This window comes from Brachionichthys hirsutus, chromosome 5 (assembly GCF_040956055.1).
Source record: "Brachionichthys hirsutus isolate HB-005 chromosome 5, CSIRO-AGI_Bhir_v1, whole genome shotgun sequence".
Classification (NCBI taxonomy): domain Eukaryota; kingdom Metazoa; phylum Chordata; class Actinopteri; order Lophiiformes; family Brachionichthyidae; genus Brachionichthys; species Brachionichthys hirsutus.
The window spans coordinates 7283488-7310521 of NC_090901.1; the positions used below are offsets into that span (position 1 = coordinate 7283488).

A 27034-nucleotide genomic window follows, 5' to 3' on the forward strand; every position below is an offset into this window, starting at 1 on the left:
AACTGGGTCTGAAAGCCGCTTCACCCGACCCAACGTCACAGTTTTGCTGCCGGGTACTTTCATGCTGAGCTTTCATTAGCGTGGCGGAGAAGGGAAGTTTGTTTCAGAGTTTCCCAAACCTGATGTTAAAGTCGTTGTTTGACCGTTTAAAATCGATTTGCGTACTGCTGTCGCCTCGCAGCCAGAAGGTTCTGGGTTCGATTCCCTTCTCTGGGGTGTTTATATGCTCTCTCCGTGTCTGGGTTTCCTCCTCAAACACGCCGTTTATGTGAACCGATCGCTCCAACGTGTCCGTAGGTGTGTGAGTGGGTGGTCCGTCTGTCTGTCTCTGTAGCCCCGCGATGAGCTGGCGACATGTCCAGGGTGTATACGCCCACCTCTCACCCGTACTCAGCTGGGATAGGATCCTGTTGGGACGGTTGGGTTCTTCTGCTGGTTCCGGAGATGTCTGATCCGCTTCACGCTCTCATTATGGGAATCTATTCTGAGGCATGGATCCAAACCCATTCAGCAGAACCTGAAGGTCCAGATGGACCGATCAGACCCAAACTGAAGGCTCACGCTTTGCAAGCATGGATTAAAAGAGTGAATCAAAAAATATTGATCCTCACAGGCTTGTTCCTTCTCTCTGGGTGGAACCCTGAAAGACGGACCGGACCGAACCCCACCAGTCAGTGACGCCTGGTGGCCCCCTGCTGGGTTCTGGGTCAGAACATGGGGGGTTGATGGAAGTCCAAATAGTTCAGGGTTTCTCATTTCATCTGGAATAGTCGGAGGGAAACATTCCATTTGATTCCTCTGAGGGTGAAAATGTTTGATCCGAGTGCTGAACCCAACCGAACCCGACACCTCTCCGTTTTTGCTCAGGTGGTTTCTGTCACCTGGAGAAGATCCGACACTTCCTATATCCGGTGGAAACCTTCAGAACTTCTGGGTTGTTCCCTCCCGCGCCGGAAACAGGAATATTGATGTTCCTATAGGTTCTTCAAACCGAAACGGAACCTGAACATTCCTGACATTTAACGGGAACTGCCTCGGGACGCGTTCAGGAACACCTTTAAATTCCTGAATCCTCACTTTAACATCAGTATAGTCGCCATAAATGTAGTTTTTAAATCTGTCGTCTACCCAAAGTAAGACCCAAAATCTGTAACCAGAACCGAACCGGATCCGATAAAACCAATAATATCAATATATCTGCGGAATAAAGGTGGAAATTGAATGTCCGCTCCGGTAGGCGTGTGCGCGCGTGTGTGAGTGCGTGTCGCTCCCCCCCCCCCATCCTCTCCCTCTCCCGGTAGCATCGAGGCGCGCACAGACTGGACTCCGACGCGCAGCTGCTCCACGCCCGCCTCGACCTCTCCGGCGCGTCCCCGAACGCTGGAAGGTGAATCCCGGACTCGACTCGACTCTCATCCCGGTTCCCTCCCATGCCGCCGGTTGGACGCTGGATCCGGTTCGGCTTGTGATCGACCAGCAGCAGCTCGATGAACATGGCGTGTATCGGAGACGTGGACCCGTTCACGGCTGCGATACCGGCCACCAAAGTTGAACTCACCGTTTCCTGTCGGTGAGTATACGGGGCGCTGATGATGATGAAGATGCCCGGTGGTGTGATGGATGGATGGGATGGATGGAGGGAGGAGAGCGCGCTGGAAACTCGCTCGTGTTTCTGCGTGGATGTTCGCGTGATTTTAAAAGACGGATTCCTCTTGGTCCAACAGTAAAAGATGCAGACAGGCTTTTACTGTGGGGGGGGGGGGATCCTAGTGATCCTACCTTTGGAGGGTCACCAGGTGGAGGTGAGACACAAACCCCACGCAGAAAGTTATTGTCTCTAGTTTTTACCTCGGAATAGAGGAAGTTAATAATAATTTAATCTTTCGTGTAGGTCTTTGTATTATTAAGGATTCTGTGTGTGGCTGACGGACGAGCGTCGGATCCTTGTGTCCTGTTTTACTACTGAAGTCGATCCATCGCAACATGAACTAATGAATACGATCAGAACCACACTGATCACACGCAGGTGTAACTAAACTGCAGGTACCGGTTCCAGCAGGCGCTCATTGATCAGCCGGTCTGATCCGGGCCGCCGGTTCTGCTTCCTGTCTGTGACAGAATGAACCTGTCCGTTGTAGGAAGCTGTTCTAACGAGGTCGTCGAGGCGTCTCGGGTCATCGGACCGTGATGTTGTGTGTTTCCCCCCCAGGACGGGACACTATCGGGACAGAGTCGTGTCTCCTCTCACGTGTTGATGAGATGAAGACCATCAGAAACATGAACGGTGCGGTTCAAACTACGCAAATGTAAACGTGCAGCTTCCTTTGTTGCGTGTCTTTGTCACGGGGAACCACGCAGGCCACTGATTGGTTGAAGCCAATGGTTTACTGAGACCCCTGGGTACAGATCCGATACCTTGGTGGCTGTAGGTTCTTTCATGGACGAGGTCCAGACCTTCCTGTCTTTTATCATGAAGGTGGACGACGTGCGACTTTAAATGGCGTCCGCCTTCCTCTCTTTTGGCGTCTGCAGCTTCAGTTTTCATCAAGATGGCGTCCATCTGTGTTTTACGTCCATCTCTGTGGGTCTCATCCGATCAGAGTGGTCCACACCGGAGCGACGTTCCTGACCTTTGGACACAAAGGTAGGGAGTATATACACCGTTGAGGAATCGGCTTGTTGTGACATGGCTTTATTGAACGCCGCCGCCGCCCCGCCGAGGGGGCCGGTCGATGTCGCCCTTTCCTCTAGCAACGCGAAGAAAGAGACGGACTTAATGGATGAGAGAAGAAGTCCTGTGTCCAGGCTCGTTGTGTTTGGGTCTCGCACACACATCGACCAACAAGGCGGCGATGGCGTTTTATAAAACGTACAGTCAAGCAAGGCGGTTAGCGGAGATTTAAATCCGGAGCCCGGCTGCGTGGCGTTTCCATGTTTGTCCCAAGTCCAAAAGCCCGGCCTGTGATGATCCGGTGGGGCAGGCCTTGGGCTTGGGAAGCGGAGTGGCGGCATTAATGAGTCTTTGAAGGAGTCATTTGTCCTAATCAGGCACCAGTAGCTTCACCCTCTTACCTGCGGGAGCTGACGCGGCACCATCACACCACGGATCCGCCTCCTCTGCTCCGCGTTGCTCCTCTTTCATCTTCGGAACGGCCCCCCTCCTTCCATCCCCGTGATTGCTGTGGACACATCTGAGGACATTTGGCTGATTAGTGTGTTTGATGCACTTCCACTGATCTTTCTGCTGATTTTAATGCGATCTGAGGTCTTTGAGCTAAAAATAATCCAGCTTCTAAAACACAGGACGCGACGCAGCGTGATTTAGAGCGCTAACGTTAGCTGTACGTATAAAGTTTTCTTGCTGATGACGGTCCAGAAGCAAAATTGTTCAACCTCCGTGTTTATAATAACCGGTGTGAATCTGCAGACATGATGCACATCCAATAGGTCCTGAGATATCTTTTATTTATTTTTGCTTTTGGGGGGGGGGTTGTCCCTTTAATTCAAGATACTTTATTGTCATTATGCGAACATAATAAAATTGTGTGAAGGCCACGGCTTAAGGCACTCGTGGGAACATAAACGAAAACCAAAATCTCTCTTAAAGCGACGATATATATACACAGAGAGAATGAGGCAGATAATCAAGCAAACAATAGTGCAAAATAGCAACAGCAGCACAGTGGGACAGGCACAGAGCGTCCATTCTAGTCCCAGATCACCACAAGGGAACCACTGCTTTCACAGCTCTGGGGAAGAAGCTGTTCCTGAGCCTTGCTGTGCTGCTTCTTCTTGACCTGAACCGCCTCCCTGATGGGAGCGGGACAAACAGTTTGTGGCCCAGGTGGGTGGGGTCTGTGGCGATGCGTCTGGCCCTCCTCTGGACTCTGGAGGTCGAAGGACAGGATGGAGCTGTCCATGGTGCTGAATCTGGAGCTGTCCTTGGTCTGAATCTGGCGCTGTCCTTGGTGCTGAATCTGGAGCTGGGCAGGGCAGGTGATGTTGTGGGAATGGGATCGTTGTCTGAGCTTCTACTTCCTGACAGAGGGAGAGGTGTTTCCTTTCCTTCCTTCGTCCTCTGATCAATAACCCTGATAATGGACCGTTTTATTTCATCACTCCAGAGAACGTCTTCGACGCGTCCAAACGTTCTGAGACATCTGTCTTCATGAATTCATCTCTGAGCTGTTGAGGCAGATAATCAACAATGGATGCCGAAAAAACCCAAACCGAAAAGCCACGTGCCTCCTGTGACCCAGGGTGGATGGATGATGGATGATGGATGGATGGAGGGATGGCTGACTTGACAGAGCAGTTGATGGTGCTTTTATGGAAACGCGTAGCGTTTAGCTTAGCATAAACACAAAGCATGAGGTACTTGGAACGCTCTAGTTAGCATATGCTATAGACTTCTTCTCACCGGAGGCGTTTATTTCCCCCCCCGAGCACCTGAATGCACCACCGATGTGACAGGTGCTTCAAAAGTGGATCGATCACATGTTCTTGGAGTTTTGTTCAGAGTCAATCGACCCTATTGTCGTCTTCACAGAGAGACCTTCTTCATTAGGACATTTACGTTCCCACAGACACTAAGCAAAACCTGCGCATCGGCAGGGCAGAGCAGGATGTTTGGGGGGGTCCTCCAGCAGATCTGAATGTTTAGATGTTGCATATCTAGGAATCTCAAAACTTTCTGGATAAAGCTGGACTGAACTAAGGAGGAGCCGATAGCTCAACCTCTCTATTGTTCACCCTCTGGGTCCCAGGACAAGTCGCCAGAGACGTGAACCGCAGACACCACTGGCAAACACAAGCTGGGAAAACCCCCTCAGGCATTGTGTAACCTGGCGAAGGTGGATGCAGCGAGGAAGCTCAGAACCTTGAATGCATCGCCTCCTTTTTCTTACACTTGCTTTGAAAAGAACGATTAATTAAAAAGACACCATTGAGGATCCGGAGATTCCTCTGTGATGTCGCTGCTGGGATCTGAAATGGAATTCCGGTGTCAAGGAGGGACTCCTCTCGTAAATGTTTGATGCACAACAAGCCGCTCTGTTCGGACCGCCCGGACTTTCTCCGGTTTTTGACAGAGTTGTCTCCATGGAGACCAGGTGGAGGCCCTGAGGTGACTCAGAAGGAGGTTACCATGTTCATTTAAGTGAATGTCATTCTGCCAGCACTCACTGTCCCGTCTTTCCTCGTTCTTTTTCTTCCCTGGTCTGCTGCTTCTCATTCCTCGCCTCCGCCCGGGCTCCGCTGGGAGTCAACGGGAAGCATCGCTGCGTTCCCATGGAGATTTATCCCATTTGGCAGGTGAAGTCGGACACAATCTCTCAGACTCAACTCCAACCGGGCCGGATTCCATCGCTCATTATCATTAATTCAAGGTTCTCGGGTTCAGGGAAAAGCCGGTGGGTGATCCCTGACAGCGAGGCAGCCGAGTGTTTCACCATCCGGACCATGCCGGGATCAGGAAGACCTGATCTCGAGACACGACCAGCCAACAAAGGCTGCGCTCGCCAACTTGTCGTCTTCTGCGTTGCAAAAGCAATAACCCCTTGCGCCTAGATAGGCGCTCGGGCCTAATTATTGATTCTTTCTGTTACCCGGTAACAAATGCCTCACGGACCAGTGCCGGGCCGTGGCCCAGTGGTTGGGGTTTGGATCTACAGCATCTGTCATGTGATTCCAGATTCCTTTCAGCAGAACTTTGTTGCATTTTGCTTGCCCGTGCTTTTTGGTATACATCGTAGATTTTTGGGGGCGATGTCTCCTCGGGTTCGCCCCATGAAAGCCTTATGGACTCTGAATGCAGGAGTACAAGCTGGGAAGAGTTCATCCAGTCCCTTTGGGGGGGGGGTTGTCATCCGTGTCCTGTCCGTGTCCCGGTCCTCCTGAGACCTGGACACTGTAAGGACGTGACCCTGGCACAAAGCCCCTCCTCTGACGTAGCACGCCGGGGTTCCCATCGTGGCCCGGAGCGGCCCCGCTGCTTCTGTCGGCTCTGCCTTCATATTTAATGCCTTCGGAGCCGCCGAGCATCAGCAGCATCTGCTCCGACATGGGACTCCTCGGTCCATTTGTCTCTCCCATTGCAAAGAGCAAAGACCGGAATGTCATGTGAATGTCATGGCAGCTCAGAGAGGGGGGGGGTGTAATTGGCCGAGGGGGGGTAGGAGGCAATAACGTTCTGATGTTTGTGAAAGCCAAAGAGCGATCAACTGGTTTCACGTCGACAATGTTTTCTTGTTTTTCAGAAACCTGCTGGACAGAGACACGTTCTCCAAGTCTGATCCAAGTAAGCTCCTCCCACACACACTCCCAGCAGGCTACACGCACACACACACACGCACACACACACACACACACACACACACCTACGCACACGCTCCGTCTTGTGATTCAGTGGACATTTGCATATGTCAGGGGTCGTATTTGTCACTGTTCTCTGCACACACACACACACGCGCGCGCACGCACACACACACACCCTTGACAGCAGGGGTTCAATTTGGCAGCCGGTCCAGTGGTTTTTAAAGGCCCGGTCTGTTTTGCAGCAGTACTTAAAGCAGCAAAACAGAACTCGCTCTCTTGGAGAAACTTTTTCCTTTAGAAGATGCAAAGTAAACGCTGGTTTTAAAACCGACAATTGTTGTGTGTTTCTGTAGGATGTGAACACTCTGCCAGGGTGTGTGCGTGTGTGTGTGTGTATATATAAAACTCACACTGCAGGCTGAACGCTGCAAAAAACAAGTGGCATTTGATATCCGGTGATTCCTTTGAAGCAGGTCGGTAATAAACGCTACAATATTTAAATGTCAGCATCGTCACACACACGATGAAACAACCACGCCTGAATCGCGCACGTGAGAGGCCGTGGCGGGATGGCGGCGTCCATACCAGCCACGGTAGAAGCACAGAATGATTGGCTGTCCTTGTATGAACGTCACGCGTGTTACAGAAGATGGCGCGGGCTGATTGGGTTGGTGATGGGTGTAATTAGCGCCGGGTAACATCTGGAACGCCTGGCGGACTTCATCCAGCTCTTACAGGCTTCACGTTTAGTTATTCTTCCGTGACTGACGGAAACCTTTCGGGTTTTATTAGAGGTTTTGTTGTTGTCTCAAACTCGTGCAGACGCGCGTTCACGTGGTTCTACAGTATTTACATGCTTCCATGGAGTCGTGTTTTAGACCTGTCCGGTGAAAGCCTTCTAAAAATAACCGTGATGGGGGGCCGGGGAGGGGGAGGGGGGGGGGGGGGGGTGGTAAGTCCCAGACCGGATTCAGCCATGAATCTTAAACATCCTCTGTGCCCTCTGTTCATACCGGGTTGGATTAGTTTAGACTCTTCCACCATTCCTGAATATTCCACACATTCCCACCTGGGCGGCGCTGTTCGTAGCTTTGGGTCGGAGCCTTTTGAACGCGACCCGTGAGCTCTCGCGGTGATGGGTTTGGACCTTTAGCTGTCAGACAGCGGGAGAGGAGCATGAGCATCCCTGCCCAAGCCAACATTTATCCAAGGAGGCACTTGTGCTGCGTCCATGTCTCTGCTCTGCTGACAGCACTGGGTCCAGTCACGCAGCATTAGACCGCCTCAGCAGACACGCACACACACACACACACGCACACACACACACACACACGAAAGGCTTCAGGCACCACATTCATGGAAAACAATCCAGCGCTTCTGTTTTCTGCATGTTTTTGTCTACTTTATTCTTTAGGGATGGGTTCGGATCTCCGTGGTTCCGTTAGGTGAGAGAAGGGCGGACATGCAGGCACTTTTTTCTTTTTTATCGAGGTGTGCAGCAGGTGTGAGTCTTCAATCATCGTCATCAGACTGGATGAACGGGAGGAAGTGAAAGCACGCCAGTGCCTCGCAGTCGTGCGATAGATGCAGGGCGCTCCGCTGCAGAAAGAGCACACGTCTTCACTCACAGATAAAAGGACGAGTGTAGATGGAAGCAGCTGAGCCCCGGCGTCCTCCATGCAACATATACGGCATCCATTCTGACAGGCTGCCAAAACACGGGCCATCGGAGCGCACCAATCAGCCGCTGCTCTTTTATCAGCCGTCTAAAGAGCCATATTTTTCTTCTTCCTGTGAACTATTAGTAATATTTATACCCAGGCTTTTGTTTTGGATCACGTTTGGAGAGTGAAATGAATTTATCAGGCAGACATGGAGAGGATAATAAAAGCGCGGCTGAATTATTCATGTCATTCCAGCAGCTGCTGGGAGAACAGACATTAAATCAGGAATACATTTGCAATTAATTGATTCTGTAATTAATGCTAATGCTATTCACTCCAGCGGAAGGTGTTGCCGCCATAATCAGGTGTCACATGATGCACTCAAGTTCTTTTTCTGTGCGGCTCTTGAGTGTCCCTGCTGACCGGACCTTTATTTCGAAGTTCCGTGATTTTGACTTTTAACTCCAGTAAAGTTTGGGAAAAGTAAAGTTCCTGTTTAAATTTTTTAAGCTTAATAGAAGTTTATTACTATTATTATTATTATTTTAAATGATGAGAATTTGAACACTGTCAAAATAAAAGCAGAAGTAGTTAACTATCTCTTTCCAGAGGTGATGCAAGGATGACTCAGGCTGCTGAAGCACACACACACACACACACACCTGGTTGGGTAGGCTAATGAGCTCGATGCCTTCAAACAGACAGAGGCAAGAAAAAAAATATTTTCGGTGCTCCTGCCGGTAAGCGTCTCTGGATCGGAGACGGAGCTCCATCCGGTGAACACACCTCAGAGGTGGCGTTCAGAGGCGTGGTCAGTCGAGGTGAAGCGCACCTTTGCATCTAGAAGCCTCCGTGTAGCCTCACAGTGTTCCCATCGCCGTGGAGACATTACCCTGAACGCTTTTCATTTCCTCAGATAACCGATTGTGCCGTGCTCACGTTCTTCAAGTTCTCAATGCACAACGTTTTCCGAGTTAGATCGGATGTCGGTGAATCACCTCCAGGTGATCAAGCTAAGGAAATGTCATTTTAGTGTCGGCCGATTGCCTCGCTGTTTCTATTAGCGGTGCATTCCCAAAAGCATTCCCAAGACTTCCTCAGATGGAAATGTTTGAATGTCAGTATGGAGGACTTCCCTTCACCCGCGCAAACACTCCTTACCCCCCCCCGTCCTCCCCCACTTCCACCCTCACTGAAATATCATCCCGCTGCCAGGCCGCATTCTAGTGACATTTAATTCTGGAGTTTTGCTGTCACGTTGAAGTCTGGGGGGGGGGGGACTGACTGTTTGTTTAAAACTCTTTAATCACTCTCTTCCTCCATCTTCTCTTTCAACAGTTTGTGTGCTGTACACTCAAGGAATCGCCAACAGGGAATGGCGAGAGGTGAGTACGCACGGATTGCATTTATGACTGCCGAATGCGTCCGAGGAGTCTTAAGGGCTCCGCGGCAACACTTGTCCAAATGAAATGAAAGGGAAAACGAGTTGTGTTAAATCATCACCTTTCTCCTCCAGTTCGGCAGGACAGAAGTCATAGACAACACCCTCAACCCCGACTTTGTCCGTAAATTCATCCTGGACTATTTCTTTGAAGAAAGGCAGAATCTCCGCTTTGACCTGTGAGTGTTCAGCTGACCTGTGCGTGTCGGTGTGTGTTTGTGTTGTGCAGGCGCTGCTCTGCGCAGCGCAAAGATGGTCAACCACTGAAATATTCATGGTCCTCGCAGAGGGAGCTGTAAGTCCTCCGCCTCTTAAAAGACAACCTCTTCGTGCCACTTCCTCAACAGAATTTCCATTTGAGTTCTTCCCGTTCCTGCAGTGCTTTCAGACAAACTAAGGGCCAGGCGTACGCCGTGAATCACACACTCGCTGTTCGTGATTGGTTATGAGCCTTTGGTCATTCCATCTCAACGTCCAATGAAAACAACCATGAAACCGATTCCCTCCCGCCGAGGAGATTCTGTTCTCGAAGGCGTTTGTTTGTTAGCAGGATTACAGGAAAAACGTCTGGATGGATCTGGATAAAAAAAAAAAAAGATTTTTGATGACATGCGGCCAATTCTTTTCATGTGAAAAAAACAAAAAGTCTGGCCGAAAAAAACCCGTAATTCATAAACAAAATACTTTTTTGGGCGGGCGCTTCCTTTATTTTTACCTGACCGACTCTGTGTTTGCTGCAGAGCTGATTGTTGTTAGCAGGCTGCTAACACCTAGAACTCATGGTGCCTCACATTACACACACACACACACACACACACACACACACTTTTCCCCTTCCACCACTCGGGTGTTGTTTTGCACACATTCACACGTTTCCCTGGTTTCTCATTACTGAACCAGCGGTTCCTCCTCCCCCTCCTCAGCCTCTGTCCTGAGGTCTGGAAGTCTTTTTACTGTTGCTCCTGAGCTCTTCATTAACGCACCTCCTTCACTTCCACTCAGCGCCTCTCCTCCCTTTGGGACATCCATACACCCAGACAGCAGTGAGCTCCCTGCAAACCACCAACCATCCGACGCCGTCTTTACCCAAAGACCCCTAAAGCCACAACACGTTTTCCTTTCTCCGCTGCTGTGCCTGGAAATCCCCGTTGACCCTCAGCTCGCTGCCCCAACACCACTTCTATTTTTGGGTGGAGGGTGGTGGGGGGATTGAAACGAAAGATATTCATTGAAGGAAAAGAGCCGGCGGTGGGTTGTTAGTTATCGGATCAAAGGTGAAGAACCTCGAAAAGTCATCGAGAAACATTCTCAAAAGGAGCTGCATTCCTTTAGGATAGAAGTAATCAAAAGTAAAACAGATTTAAATTCACATGAATTTTTTTCCTGTTAAAGTACATAAACTCAGTGTCACCCCTCCCCATCAGGAGCCCAGGATGAAATGATAATAAAAGTCTTGCACCTCATCGTCAGGGGCTGAATGGAAAAGATCTTTAAAGGTGTTGAGAGATGCAAATGTAAATCCACAAGGAAATCAGGCATTCATTTCGTCTTCGCCTTATTTCCCTTTCTCTCCTTGCCCGGAGAATAAAACTACAGGTAGACCCCAGAATCGGTACGAAGCAAAATGATGGTTTGTGTTCTGTCGTTAGTCGCCGTCGCTCAGTTTAACCCCCCCCCCCCCCCCCCCCCCCCCCCCTGCACATATCAGTAGAATGTCTCTCTCTCTGTCTGTCTGTCCGTCTCTCATGATTAAATCACATTAAATGAATCATTTATGAACATTTGGGAGGGGCGGAGTCAAGGCGTGAATAGAACATGAAGTGCACCTGTGCGTTTTGCCGCCGGCGTGTTGCGTAACACCGAGTGTTTCCCTGATCTTATGGAATGACATCAGCAGAAATGCACCAGAGGCCGACGCCCCCTCCCCCCACACACACACCTGGGTGGGTGCCGGGATACAGGGGCAAATAAAGCTCGTGGATCACATGGTCTGTGTGCTGCCACGGTCGGGATGAACGCTCAGCTGGAAGTCCTGCCTCCACAACGTGACTTGAAGGGAGATTCGGAATCTCCCGTCTCCGTAAAAAAATAACGATTCTGTTGATATGCACTGAACGACCCGAACAGGAGCGGGTCAGATCAATAACCTGCATAGATTCATCAAAGAGTCAAAAATAAAACCACAAACTCTAACATCCATCCATCCACCCATCCATCCACCCACCCATCCGTCATCCATCGTGTTGAGCTGGAGAGATGTTTTGGACGGCTGAGTCATGTTTTGCGGCCGTTCTGCATCCAGCCAATCACAGGCCTCGCTCTGATGTGTCATCCCTTGTCCTGTCTGCAGGTACGACTTGGACTGTAAGAGCGACAACCTCTCCAAACACGTGAGTGTCTCTTTCAGCTCAGCTGTTCAACATTCAGTGCGCGGTTCGGTGCCGTTTCAGCAGCAATTGTAGTTTCAGACATTTTGTTCAATGAACCGAGCCATCGTGTTGGAGTTTAAACTCTTCTGAGTAAAACAGTTTTAGCCCCAAACCAAACATTTCTACGCTTTTGGAGAAACATTTGTGACCTTTTTAGGGTTTGCGTTTGTTAGCGAGAGCCTTTAAACTTCTAACTTGATGTCATGACGCTTCACAGACTTCTTGTTCCTTATTAATAATTCAACAAACTTCACATCACATTTCACGTTTCCTGTACAACCGTCGCTATGGTTACAGGGTATCTTACCTTTAACGTAGCATTCCATGGATTAGTAAGGTTCTAGCCTTTCTGCCTTTGTTCTTCCACCACTTTATTGCCTGTTTGTTTGATTCCCAAAGCTCCTCTCAGCCTGGAAGAGATAAAAACAGGAACAGGCAGAGATATCCGTCTCTGACATCATGGCCAACAGCAAGATTTATTACCTCTGCATTTCTTCTTTAGAGTTCTACGAATCCAAAACAATAGTAAGGGAACATTTCCCCTGTATTTTATAAGTCATTCCCAACATAAAGGAGGTTCTGTCTGTCTGTCTGTCAGCAGGATTATGAAAAACCTGCTGGATGGATCTGGAGGAATACAAATCTGAAGATGGGTCTTGGTCTAATTTAGATCCCATTAAATTCTGAGAGCAATCCGGATTCCCGTCTCGATACAAAAACATCTGGATTCATTCATTTACTTATAATGGAGGCTTAAAAAAAATCCTATCTTGTAAAACCAATTCAATTCACTCACCAAAAATCAGTCATAAAGGGGTCCGATATGAACCATCATGAAACATGTATTCTGGTTCTGATCTAGAATGAGGTCAGGAACAAATATTACATTTAACATTAAAACCCATTTATGGATCAACTCTGATTCACTTTAACTTTTCATGGTTGGTGTATAAAGATACCAAGAACAATCTAGAACCTTTTGGTGCTGATCCAGATCACCAGTGGATCCAGTTAGTTGGGGAACGAGCTGCTTGGGGGAGGTCTGTGCTCTCTGAGTGCGTTTCTAGTTTTTATATTTTAGATAAGTACATTATATTACATACATATTACATTTTCATTTCATGTGGACAGATTAATGCTGCTTGGAACTGCTGCTCTAAATGCTGTTTAATGTTGGAAGACGCCGGTCTTCTGGCTGGAACGGGTGGAATTACAACATCGTTTGAGCTCATAGAGGGAGAGACGGCTCATCAGGATGATCAAACAGGATAGAAGATGAGAAACATCATCTCCAATCTGAAGTTCTCTCAGACACAAAGGTTGGAGACGTGTGTCTGCTGCTGTAATATCAGCTTTTGTCATTCCTCTTCAGATAAATCAGCTTCTCTTACTCATGGGAGTTGAATTCGGGAAACATCCTGTGTGTCTTCCTGTCGCCCCCGATGATGAAGTGCAGGTTAAACACTCTTCATCCTGCGTGTGTCGCGCATTTGACCCATTTATCAGATTTCACTCCCTGCAGCTCCATCCTTCACTTTCAGTTCAAGCAGCAGCTGCAGCATCGTTCCTGTTCCAGCTCTCTGGCCATATACCTGGGGCCAAGCTGAACCCCGGCGCGTCCCTGGGCTTCTACTGAGAGCGCTGAGGAATGTCTTTATCCTCTGTGGGGAAAATCCCACAATAGCGTTCTTATAATCAATAATCCCACGTCAAAGTATTTATTATTTTAAACTTGATCTATAGCAAAAGTGGAGGAGCGACTGGGCTTCTGTGTTTGCAGGCAGTAATTGAATTCCCTCTGAATGCAGTTCAAAGTTCTCCCATCTGGAGTTCAAAGCTGTCATCCACATAAAAAAACTACGTTTACAAGGTTCCAAAGAGGGAACGTCATCACTTATGTATGATGGATTCCAGCCTGTCTTGTTCAGGTTGAGCAAAAAGAGACAAATGCAGAAACGAGACAGGAAAAATAAATAAAGATAAATCAAAGGGAGATAAAGAAATAAAAACAGCTGGAGGTCCAGACAAAATCAGGCGGAGTTCAACAATAAGATAAAAAAACAGGATGAGAGAAAAGACAAAACAAGACAGCAGCGAGATGAAAGCCCAGAACGATGACGGAGGCGTGCACGAGTGACTCAGTCAGAGAGGTTGATGAAAAAGAGCATCCAAACTGTCATTGATTTCCCAGAATCAATAGCAAGGCCATCAGAACCCTCCCCGAGGCAGCGGGGGGGCCGCTGAGGCATGCCGAAGAAAGGGTTCCCTGTCGTTCAGCCTGTGGCTTGAGCTAACGATTCATTCGGTGCGTAGAGTTATCATAAAGACGTCCAGGGGGGGGAATCGCTTCCTGAAAGCAGTGCACAGCTATTTACAGTCTGTTGATGGACTGTGCCCTTTCAGAATACGCGTCGTCAAGAGCTGTTACTTTAAGGTCTATTGAACAAACCTTCCAAAATTGAACTGCTGTTGAAAGGAACAGGTGACAGGTGTAAACAGTATTCAGCCAGAACAAAGAGGCTCGGGCCGATATGATCCGTTTACATGACTGGGAAGAAGCCCCGTCCCCTCCTGGATGGAGGGAATGATGGTCTGAGTGGGCGGAGCTTATACATTGGGACCTGACATTCGTGAGAACTGATGAAGTTTACTAGATTTAAACTGTAAAGAAATGCAGTCAAACGTTCTTCATCAATTCATCACAAACGACTCCGTTAATGTTGAGCATGAAACGACGACATAACCGCGTGTGCAGGACCGACTTGACTGGAGAAATCGCAACTTCCTGCCATCGATGCGTCTTCATCTGAGGCGGAGCAGCCATTGTATCTGGCTGCTAGCTGCTAGCATGCTGCTATCTTCTCACACAAAGGCCAGTCCGCTTTTTTGTCATCTCTTTGTTTCAAGGCCACGGCTCGGGGAGAAATTTGTTCATCACCGGCAAAGATCTTTGGAGCAGCTTTCTGCCCGGCGGACTGAGCACGGCTCATCTGTCAAAGCACTTTAACACACACACACACACACACACACACTCACTTACACACACACACAGTGGTGGGGGAGGCCTCAGTGTCAGTGCATGAACAATCATGCCCTGCCTGTTGTATGCAGACTCTTCTGTTGCTCTTCTTCCTGGCCAAACGCCTCCACCAACCAAACACTTTTTTTTAACAATCCCGTTACATAATTTCCCTGTGGGATTATTAAAGTATTCCGATTCTCATTCTGATACATTTTATTTGTGTTTTTAAGTTGCTTATCTTATATGGACAAAAATGAAAACGGCCGTCGGTCTGAATCCCAATTTGAGGGTGGAGTTTCATGCTGTTTAACCGGCTTTGTGCATCTTCTTCCACCCATGCAGGACTTCCTGGGCCAGGGGTTCTGTACGCTGGGCGAGATCGTCGGCTCCCTGGGAGGCCGCCTGGAAAAGCCTTTGATGTGAGTAGAACATGTTGCACGCGTGCGGCAACAGTCGCTGCTGCTTTAATTAGACGTTCATGATGAAAGCGAGCGGGCAAAAGGTCGCGCGCCGCCTGCCTCTAATCAGAGAAACTATTAGCGATGCGGCGTCGTACGGAGCCACACGATATCTGTTCAGATTCAGCTCCTTTCAGCTTCAAGGATCCCAAATTGTCAGTGTTATTTTTAAGTTTAGCTCGTGATGCTTGAGTTTGAAGCCAAGCCGAAGCGCGGACTCAGAACCATCACTATTTATGTCATCACAGCTTCCCACTGGAGAAGAGCCACGCTTCCATCGGCGCCTTTCAGTGGACGAGTGGCGTCCAGTGTGAATGAATGTACTGGCATCTACATGCATGACTCTGTCAGTGTGTGAAAGGGTGTGTGTGTGTGTGTGTGTGTGTGTGTGTTAGCAGAATTACTGAGTGGTTGCAGCTGAAAAGAGCTGGTGAAGAATGACACAAAAATAAGATGGATAAAGTTATGTAATCTGCCTACAGACACACACTCAGATCTGGTGTGTGTGTGTGTGTGTGTGTGTGTGGAAGCGTCACGCTCAGTCTAGCATCATGAACTTTAAAGAGCAGCAAGGAGGACGGCGTTGATGATGACATGCAGGTTCTGCTTCCACCACCGAGGGAACAGCCGAGGTGCAGCGGGCGGGACCGGCTGGTCCAAATGGGCCATGAAAGCGTTCGACGTTCATTTAATCTGAAAAGTAGCAGCGTGGTCCATCCTGTCATGCCGAGCTGACAGAATATCATCCGGTTTGTTCCACTTCCTGCGGTACCGGTATTTATCCATCTGGATGAATTCAGTGGGGGGGCTGCCTGGTTGTGGAACCATTGATGTCGGTGTCGCGGAACATGATGGTACCTTCCTAAAGGCACCAGAACCCAGAAGATTGTCTCCTCCTTTCATCATAATGATCCTCGGCCTCTGTAGGGGCCATCTTTACTGCATCGGCTCTCAGACCGAGTGCGAGACCTCCGTCCTGTGACGCTAGCTATACGGTGAATAAATGCCCCCCCCCCCCCCCCCCCCGTGTATCAAAGGACGGTGATGGGGTTCTCCACGTGTTATTGCGCGCTCCCTCAGTCCGCCGCCAAATGAAATCATATCTCGTCTTCCTCGATGTGAATCCGCTCCCGGGGCCTGTGGCACTCATTCGCTCTATTTTTAGTGGTCAGCCTCCGTTGGCTTTATGAGCTGGAGGCGCTTCATCAGTTAAACAGCAGCTAAAATGTCAGCCGCTCAGGATGCTGTGATGTTTATGACGCATCTATTGATGTTTAAGTCAGCAGTCGGGCAAAGAACGAGCGAGAACAGATGTTAATCCAGACTAAACTGATCCACGTTGTGACATGAAGAAAGATTGTTGTCCCATACTGGAAAGGGAAAATGAATAGACTCGGCTAGCTTCCTGTGCTAACGAGGGTGTCAGCATGTTTGTTTGTTGATGTGTCAATGCAGTTTAGCTGCCACTCCGTCGTGCCCCGGCTGCAACCACACCACATTCGGTGGTTTAATTCATAGAGTAATAAAAGTTAGTCTTTGTCTACTGGTCCCAAACCAGTTGCTGGAGACGCCACATGCACGCTAAAGCCACGGGAATGTTTGACCTCTGTGTTCTCCTTCCAGTGGGATCCCAGGAAGGAAATGTGGAGCTATCATAGTGAGAGCAGAGGAGCTGAGCAACTGCAGGGTAAGATTCTGTTCCAATCCCCCCCGTTTATCGGTTTCAAGATGAACTTCAAGACCTTTGTCTAATCTTCCCCTATTTAAGGTTCTGTTTCACACAAGCTTGGATTAGCATCAAGGATTCTGTTCTGTTTAAGGTCTGTTCTTGAGCGCGTTGGTTATTATCTTAGGTTTTAGTTGTGTCAAGAGGACTGGGGTTCTGTTCACGACGTCATAATGGCTCCGGCTGGATGTCATAATGAGTCAGCCTGTCCGTTTGAGTCACTCTCTTTCAAAGTACAAAAAACACCAGACAGTCTTGCTGTCTGGTGTTTTTGCCACCTGCAGATTTTGTGTTATTTCACAAACCTCTCTGAATGGTATTCGCACCAAATATGATTAAGACAAAAAAATAAACGATTTATTTATACGCCTGCAGCTGAGTTTGAGTCTCATCTATGTTTCCTCCTTCCAGGAGTCGGTGATGCTGCAGTTTTGTGGCAACAAGCTGGATAAGAAGGACTTCTTTGGAAAGTCGGATCCTTTCCTCGTTTTTTATCGCAGTAATGAAGACGGATCGTAAGTTGAAATGGCCATTCCCAATCCGATGGAAGCAGGGATCTCACATCAGCCGTGTATAAACGTGTTTGAAGGACACGTAGACGCTTTTTTCATGCTCCAAATAGCTCCCATACGGAGGACATATCATCTAAACTGCCTATGTGAGTTTACGTAACGCTTGGTTCAGCATACGTGACCTCTGTCCCCCAGCCGTTAACGGGATAAAGCAGCCGACGGAGGGATGAGCAGGGATAATAGGACAGACTTGGCAAGAAGAGAATAAGAGGGAAAGGATGGACACGAAGTTAAGTGAAAACCGTGTGGAGGTTGCGGATTCTTCCGTCCAGCAGATGCTTCCACTCACGTCAACGCCTTACTGACGACACACATTCTCTTGTTGTGCAGCTGGGTGTTTAGTGAAGCAGCCTAAATGTTCAGCCGCCGGGCGTAAGAGCCACACGAGGGGCCACAAAGAGCCAGACGAGGGGCCGCAAAGAGCCAGACAGGGGCCACAGAGGAAAGGATGGGATGTGAATGATCCAGCCAGAGTTCACGCGTAACAAAAGGTCCTTAGCATCCAGCTCCAGGACCGGAGCTAGTTTTCCTAGCACAAATCTTGGTGTAATTACCAACCTGGAGTCCTGGACGTAAATTTCGACATCCACATCAAGACGATGGCACGAATTCCATCCCAACAGCAGGCAGGGAATCTTGTCAAAGCATTTATCTTCAGCCGGCTGGTTTATTATAACGATGTTTTTACAGGTCTTACTGGAAGCAATCTATTATATTTTAATGCCATATTTTTAACCCTTTGTTTGAATTGCCTCATGTCTGAATGGTGCGATAGCATCGCTGATTGACTGGTTAGTAAAGTTGTAGTAAAAGCCGGGTAGTAGATGTAGCAATAAGTGCTACTAAAATGTGGCGGTTACAGCCCATTTGAGATGCTTCGCCTTCTAAGGATCCTGAGAGTCACGCTCTGTCTTCAGACTCAATGTGATTTAAGGTAAATGTGTCTCCTCTAACACGTTTGTGCGTTTTATTTTTACAGATATACCATCTGCCATAAAACAGAAGTGGTGAAGAATACTTTGGATCCGGTCTGGCAGGCTTTTAAAATTCCCGTCAGGGCGCTGTGTAACGGAGACTACGACAGGTATGAACCCGGACGATCCGACGGCGGCTTCTCTTTATAGACACCAAGACGATGAAGTTAATAGATTAAACCCGAGGCTGTGGCCTTTAACTTCCTTTAAGGTGGTTTGGATTGACTCAGGCGAGGTGGAGCGATGAAATAAAGATAGTTACACACGCCTCTTCTTGTTGAATCTAACATGAGAAGATAAATGGTTTTATTTATACCTCATTTTTGTCTGAAGGTCCCTTCAATGGCATTTATCCCCCCCCCCCCCAATCACCAACGGTAGCAACATCCTGGTGACGCGGGCAGGAGGAGGTGGTTATTAGATGCAGCTTCACTGCGTTTCTGATTTGACATTTTACATCAATTTATTCTTTATTTTTACTTAGCAACAACGTCCCATTGGCTAATGTTTTTCGTTTAAGAATTCTTCTTTACCTTGCATGTCTCAGAGTAAACTGAAAACGACCAAAACGTCTCCTGTCCCCTGTCCACTCCCTCAGGAGACACGCTTAACTACAACGATTATAAATCGGTGGCGCTAATTGTTCTTATAATGGGCTCCTCCTCTCTTTCCCTGAAGGAGCATTAAGGTGGAGGTGTACGACTGGGACAGAGACGGCGGGTGAGGAAACGCTTCTCTTTGCTTCTTAAAGCTGACCACGCCTGCATTGAACGCTAGGACGCACCGTCCATCTTTCTATTGCTCTCTAATTTATTTATGAAGCCTGTAAAATGTAAACTAGATAAAATACGAAGGGCTTTTGGGAATCGTCCCCTAACAGCCAATCAGAGGTTAAAGATGGGCTTCATTTCTTCCCTCCGGCTTCCATCCGATTCGGATTATTTAGCAAAACGACTCCAGACATTATAAATACGCCTCAAAGAGAGAATAAAATCTGTGCAAGGATTGTGTTTGCCTTTTCTGAGGCTGGGTCCGGATGGAAAATGACAGTGTGTTTGTTTTTACAGCCACGACTTCATCGGGGAGTTCAGCACCAGCTACAGAGAAATGTCCCGAAGCCAGTCGCAGTTTCACATCTACGAGGTGATGTTCTTCACACAAACACGCTTTCCTTAAACCCACCCTAATTCAAATCCTACCCTAAAATCCAACAGACAACTCTGAGACAACACAGATCTGTCTGTAGACAAGAGAAAAGGAAAACCACCGAACCGCAGTATTTCTGTTTTTCTAGACGGAACCCAAACTCATCATCTCGTTTCCTGATTACATGGCAGTCTAGAGTCTCATTAGGAATAAGGATGAGACATCATCCGGGGGGTGGGGGGGTGGGGGGGTGGAACGCCCGGTAACGAGCAGGTTGTTGACTTCGGCTGGTTGCTTGCCATGAACTTCCTCAAGGTTATCCGGATCTCTCTGGAGGTGCAGGATGTAATCTGGTGGTGGGAAATGTTCGATTCGGTTTCTTGCTTCATTTTTCTGAATAGCCCTTTCAGAAGATTCAACTTGGTGTTTCTTTTCTTCCACAGGTGCTAAATCCAAAGAAGAAGGGAAAGAAGAAGAAAAAGTACCACAACTCAGGGACGGTGAGTCCACAGAGTGAGGGGGGGGGGGGGGGCTTTGTTGTTCTGACACCTGTCCTGGAGAGCTTTGGGACCGTGATGAACTGTGTCTCTGGTGTGTCTCTCAGGTCACGCTGCTGTCCTGCCTGGTGGATACCGAGCTGTCCTTCCTGGACTACATCCGAGGCGGGTAGGTCCACGGCGGAGACGAAGCATCATCCACTCAGAGGGATGACTTCACCGCGTTTAGCGCTCAGCTGTGATATTAAGACAGCTTAATTGCTCGCTGCCGCGCGCTTTGAAACACGCTGTGGCTTAATCCAGCGTGATTGATGATGCTGCGTCACGCCTGACACCATTTGCTTTCTCTTGTAGGACGCAGATTAATTTCACGGTGGCAATTGATTTCACGGCATCAAATGGTAAGTGTTTCATACGCCCCGCTATCATCAGTGAAAAGATTCAAATTTACTCACTCTGATGACACGCAATCTGTTTACGCCGTCATCTGATCGCGGCGCTCTGATGCGCATCTAAACTTTGACGAGGACGTTGACGCTTCGTTAAACCACAGACAGAAAGTCGCATCTACAATCTCCAAGTCGTCACAAAGCCGGCGTTGCTGAAAGAACTCGTGCATTGTGAGAGAACAGTTGAGGAGATATAATTACGTGACGGGGGAAATAAGCCTCTCTCTTCGCTGACATCAAACGAGTTTCCATTTTACAGAGTGGATGAAATAACAGTGGCAATATTTATCTTGTGTTTTCATTAATTGTGGAGATTTTCTTTCTGCCCCACTACTACTTTCATCGTCCCGTGAGGGGTCGCCACAGCAACCCAACGTTCTCCACGTCACCCTGTCCTTTGCATCGTCCTCCCAACACCAGCCACTCTCATGTCCTCCCTCGCTACGTCCATGTATCTTCTCCTGGGTCGACCTCTAGCCCTGTTCCCTGGTAGTTCCATCCTCAGCATCCTTCTACCGATATAGTCCCTGTCTCTCCTCTGGACATGTCCAAACCATCAAAGTCTGACCTCTCTGACCTTGTCTCCAAAATGTTGAACCTTCACTGTCCCTCTTATTGTCTTATTTCTAATCCTATCCAACCTGGTCACTCCCAAGGAGAACCTCAGCATCTTCATCTCCTCCACTTCTAGCTCCGCCTCCTGCCTTTTCCTCAGAGCCACTGTCTCAATCTCCACCTTCAAACTCATCAGTCTCTCCGACACTCGACACTTCCTTCAAGATAACCCCGACTCCATCCCTCTTTCCATCTCCTCTGTTCTACGCAGGCATTCTATTCTAATAGGATATTATTTTCATTATTTGGGATGCAATATTTGCTAAGACTACAATCTGCCTCAATGTGATTTATATCCAATTGATTTAAGGTGTCAAAATGAGAAAACATCATCCTCAGCCAGTTGCAGAATTTGTTTGCCATGGCTGCTTTTAATGATTATTTTAGTTGCGAGTTTTAATCGCGTAATCGCTCAGTGTTTCTTTCAGCTCTGAAGTCGTTGATTTGTGACTGTTTGAGAGACTTGGGATCATTTTGGCTGGCGCGTTGCATGAATAGCATGTACTTGATGTTAATTAGCTGTGCTGTAATATTGTGGTTCCGTGCACCGCCCGCTGAGGTTTGAAGCAACTCGTCAGATTATGACTGCCTCCAGTGCAGCTGTGGCTCGCCGAGGAGGTTCCCACTCCCCTTTTTATTTTTAATATGACTCGCAGCGTCAGGCATAATTACAATTTGATGCTGATGTGTTTGCTTTTTTGGCTCCCAGGAAACCCGTCCCAGCCCACCTCGCTGCATTACATGAGCCCGTACCAGCTGAACGACTACGCCATGGCGCTGCGAGCCGTTGGAGAGATCATCCAGGACTACGACAGCGACAAGATGTTTCCTGCGCTGGGATTCGGGGCCAAGCTTCCGCCGGATGGACGGATCTCACACGAATTTGCCCTGGTGAGGAGGTGACCCCTCCACCCAGCATCCATACATTTACAGGGATTGTATTGGTCCGGTGTTAAGCATCTTCCTCTGTCGGCGCTAACAGGGTTAAGCCAAATGAGCTCGGTGTTCTGTAGTCAAGCAAAGCAGTGTTTCGCACTCCGATCATTAAAAATAGCCCAAAACATATGGGTTGCATTGAGTAATATATATTGTTTTCTTTTTTTGTTGCGGATATCTAAAACCCAACCAAACGGCATCAATTTAATGGCTTTCCAAGGATGTTGGGGCTGCAGACGAATAAAAAACACGGCCATGACTTCAAACAGGATATTTTAGAAGCCAGTAGAAGAGCTTTTCTAATTATCATCACTTCTCGTAAGCGCCGTTATAGACCTTAACATAGTTTGCCTCGGGATATTCTTCTGCAACAGAAGAATTGGACTGTCGACAATAGCTATAATGCAAGATTGGATTTTGCATCTTAAAGTGTTTGCAAGCCTCTCGTGCCTCTTACACCAGGTAATCATTTTTGATAGCATTAGAAGCATGCTTGATGCTTTGGCCCAGTGGTGGTTGTTTTTGATGCATCTTAGCATTTATATAAAATTGTTATTTTTGCAGTTTGCATCCAAAACATCACGGCTTCTAAAATAAATCCCCCGCCTTCTTTCTCATAAATGGATATAAAAATCCACAAATCTATGTTTTATCTCTGCAGGCTGGTGCTGTTACGATTATTCCTCCACGGTTTTAGCCGTGTCTGTGTTCAATGATGCATTGTGTTAGAATGCACAAAGGTCTCAGGGGGGGACCTCGCAAGACATCATGAAGCAAGACGTCAAACGGCCCTGGAATATATTTAACTCGGTTTTCATCATATCGGACATTAAATCGATAGCTGTGCCGTGTGAACACCTCAAGCAGGGAGGAGACTGAAAAGACCGCCAGCAGCATCCCTGTGAAAGAGGCGTGTGTTTTTAGAGCGCCACAGATGAGATAAAACTATAATCAACCTCTCCGAAGACAGAATGAGACCATTGTCTTTCATTGTTTTATTCTACAAGGACCTCCATGTTCCTCAAGCTTAGAAACGGCTCAGTGATAAAAACAAAGCTTTGTTTGTCTCTGACTTGCTTTGCAGCAGCTCCTAAGAGACTTTTGATTCAAGCATCCTTCGTTGCCTCTGCCAAGGAGGTTCTGTTTTTGATGGCGTTTGTTAGCAGAATTACTGAAAAACTGCTGGATGGATCTGGATGAAAACAAATCTGAAGATGGGTCTTGGTCTAATTTAGATCCCATGAAATTCTGAGAGTGATCTGGATACCCGTCTGGATACAGAAACTTCTGGATTTTCCCATTTTAAAAAAAATCTTATCTTGTAAAATCTGCATTCAATTCACTCACCAAAAATCACAGCCATAAAGGGGTCCGATATGAACCATCATGAAACATGTCTTCTGGTTCTGATCTAGAATGAGGTCAGGAACAAATATTACATTTTAACATTAAAACCCATTTATGGATTCAAGAATAGTTAAAAATACACATCAACTCTGATTCACTTTGAATTTTCATGGTTGGTGCATAAAGATACCAAGAACAATCTAGAATCTTTTGGTGCTGATCCAGATCACCATGTGGACGGTGTAGATCCAGTTAGGAGGGGAACGAGCTGCTTGGGGGAGGTCTGTGCTCTGAGTGCTTTTCTAGTTTATTGATGAATGGCTCTCCACTCTCCAATGCATGTATTTTATCACACAACTTTCAGGGTCAGCTTGTTCCCTTGGGCCTTCTTCAACCCAAGCTGCCAGGAGAACAAGGTCAAACAGAGAGGAGAGCCTCCTTTCTTTTCTCTAAATGTTCTCCTCCTGTGTTTTTGTGCAGAACGGTAACCCACAGAACCCGTACTGCAGCGGCATCGAGGGAGTGATGGAGGCTTATTACCAGAGTCTCAAATCCGTGCGTCTCTACGGACCCACACACTTCTCCCCTGTTATTAACCATGTGGCCAGGTAGGTCCGCTTTAATCACATCACGGAATGCGGAGCATGTAGGCGGGTACACAAAGGTCGGATCCTGGAGCGCAGCGCCACCGCAGAATTTAGAGATTTCAAATTTGTCCGGTGAATTTTCTGTCACGTGTCGGCTGCTGTAAGGGAAACGCAGTGGGTTCAGATGCCTCGCTGACCTAATATGAATCAGTGGCCGGCTGTGGAGGTGTGGATACACTCAGGATCGGTCCTTCAGAACCAGTCGGCACGGTGACCGATGCGCTGCCTTCACATGATGCAAGGGAACAATAGAAAACAAAGAAAACTGAGAATTCCCATGGCCAATAGAAGAACCGGCGCTGTGAATGTCACACCTCCCACCACTTCACAAACACGCAGCGCATGAGTCTCCATAGACACAAGTAGAAACCACTCACCGGGCTCGTCGGCCTTCAAGTGCAGTGAAATCTTTATTGGAGCAACAGATTACAAATGCAAAAAGCAGCACTTTGGCTGTTTTAAATGTTTCAAATAAATGCATGCACTTCCAGTAGTTTTATCAGGAGTTATCAGCAGCACTTTTAAAGAAACCACAACTACTAATGACGCTATGTAATGTAGTTTTCCAGCCTCCACGTGGGTTCCCGTGCCTGGTCGGGCTCCTCTAGACTGACTGTAACAAGCACTGTTTCCTCCTTCCATCTCCCTCTCTCTCTCTCTCTCTCTCCCTGAGCGCCTTCCTCCCACTCAGCCTCAGAATAGCCGCATTGTTCAGCGCTCACCGCCGTGGAGCATTTACAAACCCGGAAGAGCAAAAAAAAATAAAATGGCAGATTCCTAATTGCCTGTTTGTGCGTAAGCGTGTGGCTTAACATAGACTCTCAAAAACACGTGACATCAGTTGAAACGCTTCATGCTGGTTTAAGCAACAAATAGTCAGCTTGGCGCTAAGAACACGCCTGAGTTCAAGTCTGTTTGACTTCTCCTCGTCAGGTACGCGTCCGCTGTGACCGACGGCTCGCAGTACTTCATCCTGCTCATCATCTCCGACGGTGTGATCACCGACATGGCGCAGACCAAGGAGTCCATAGTCAATGTACGGTAAAAGCTTGCAACTCTGTGTGCTGTATTTGCATCCGACGCTCGCCTGTAAGACAGCGATGAAGGGAGGAGGTGAAACGCGGGGTCAGGTGCTGACCGATGAGCAGCGGTGGGCACATTCCCTCCTCTTTATTTGAAATATTCTGTTCATCTTCACCGGATGGCCGTTCATGCAGTAAGAGCCTAGCTGCTCCTCATCAAACCCCCCCCCCCCATGCCCCCTTGTGATGCAATATTATTCTAAAGTAAGATTCGAGAGTAATTATTTACTAGCCCGCGGAGGATGCATCCTCCTCGTATCTCAGGCAATTTGGGCGTCCAGCTAATAACCGCAGGAAGTTATGAGCCGCTGAAAACCCTCCATTCATCACTGGATCCGCACTTTGCTGTCCCGCTCCGGCTGAGATGCAATAACCGGCATCGTGATGCAGGGCAGCTCCGGGCAGGGGGATGTAAAATGGACTCATTTTTTAGCCATCAAGCTTTTGGGAGAATTAGACAAAGTTGTAGACGCGTGAAATGAAACAAACCCCAGAACTGGCTGGACAAAACAGGCCACGGAGCGTAGATGGGATTGGATGAGCCCCAGCCGTGGTAACAATGGAAGCTTCCTCTCTATAGACTGTTAGCTTACAGCTTGGGACTGCAGCATTTAAGATAGGAGCGTGGTGAAAAGAAGGCCTCTCGCTTCTGCCCCACCGGTAATGTTCCCGTTCTGCCTCCTCCCTCTCCTCACAGGCCGCGTCTTTGCCCATGTCAATTATAATAGTTGGGGTTGGACCAGCCGAATTTGACGGTAAGCAGATTCGAAGTGCTGTTTGTTTTGCATGCGGTAATCCGTCGTCCTTCCTATCTCGCCTCCCACATGGTTCAGCCCTTCCTTGTGTCGCTTTTCTTTCTTCTCCTCACTCCTCTCCTCCATTCTTCTACCCCTTAATTACCCGTCCTCCACCTCATCCCACACTGAATCCGTGGTTAAGTGGATGTGTGGAATGGCGTCTTGATTTGAATGGCTACATTCCTCACCTCCGTCCCGTGTCGGCATGTTTACGGCGTCGCCGTCCCAGCTGCATCACGTCACACGCGTGCTCGGACACGTTTCCCTCTGGTTCAGTTTTGTGCCGCTTGCTTCACGCTCGGCGACACAAACTCGCAGCGTTCATGCCACATTTGGCATCGCCAGCGCACGAAGGAAATCCGTTGGCGCTCTAATGGCTGCAGAGGTTTAAAACGCAGGCGCTCGCATGTGATGTTATCCCGCCGCGGCTTTGACATGGTGGACGGAGTCTCCTGCCAGGATGTGACCGGATGTGCTTCCCTCCTCAGAAATGATCGAGCTGGACGGAGACGAGGAGAGGATCTCATCCCAAGGACGCTATGCCGAGAGGGACATTGTTCAGGTACGGACGGGGACGAATGTCCGGTGAAACGTGGGATTCATGATTAATGGGAAAAGGTCACTCTCACCTTTACCTGCGTGTCCTATCTCCTCCTCCTCCTCCTCTGCAGTTTGTTCCATTCAGAGACTACATTGACCGGAGGGGAAACCACATCCTCAGCATGGCACGCCTCGCTAAGGAAGTGCTCGCCGAAATTCCAGACCAGTTCCTGTCCTACATGCGTACCCGCGGGATCAAACCGGGGCCCATGCCACCTCCGTACACCCCCTGTCCTCCTCCGGCTCTTCACCCCCTCCTGACCAGACGGGTAAGCCGAATCTAGTAACCGGGGTCTTGCTCCCCGGCCCTACCCGAC

At 48.3% G+C, this 27034-nt stretch overlaps 1 protein-coding gene across 1 annotated transcript; it reads left to right on the forward strand.

Moving 5' to 3' along the window:
* Positions 1 to 1487: 1487 nt before the first annotated feature.
* LOC137894354 (copine-8-like) lies at positions 1488 to 27001 on the forward strand. The gene is made up of 20 exons (XM_068739837.1): positions 1488 to 1570; positions 6258 to 6298; positions 9318 to 9364; positions 9496 to 9599; positions 11771 to 11810; positions 15214 to 15290; positions 16953 to 17016; positions 17467 to 17570; positions 18607 to 18711; positions 19280 to 19321; positions 19669 to 19744; positions 20191 to 20247; positions 20352 to 20413; positions 20599 to 20645; positions 22018 to 22199; positions 24072 to 24199; positions 25172 to 25274; positions 26018 to 26075; positions 26606 to 26679; positions 26789 to 27001. The coding sequence occupies exons 1-20, from the start codon at positions 1488 to 1490 to the stop codon at positions 26999 to 27001; spliced, it is 1707 nt and encodes a 568-aa protein (XP_068595938.1).
* Positions 27002 to 27034: the final 33 nt, after the last annotated feature.

Bases quoted from the DNA above. Each gene is read 5' to 3' on its own strand.
- LOC137894354 (XM_068739837.1), top strand. From the start codon at position 1,488: ATGAACATGGCGTGTATCGGAGACGTGGACCCGTTCACGGCTGCGATA. The intron at 24,200-25,171 runs GTAGGTCCGCTT...TCTCCTCGTCAG, and splicing joins GTTATTAACCATGTGGCCAG to GTACGCGTCCGCTGTGACCG. The intron at 26,680-26,788 runs GTACGGACGGGG...CCTCCTCTGCAG, and splicing joins CCGAGAGGGACATTGTTCAG to TTTGTTCCATTCAGAGACTA.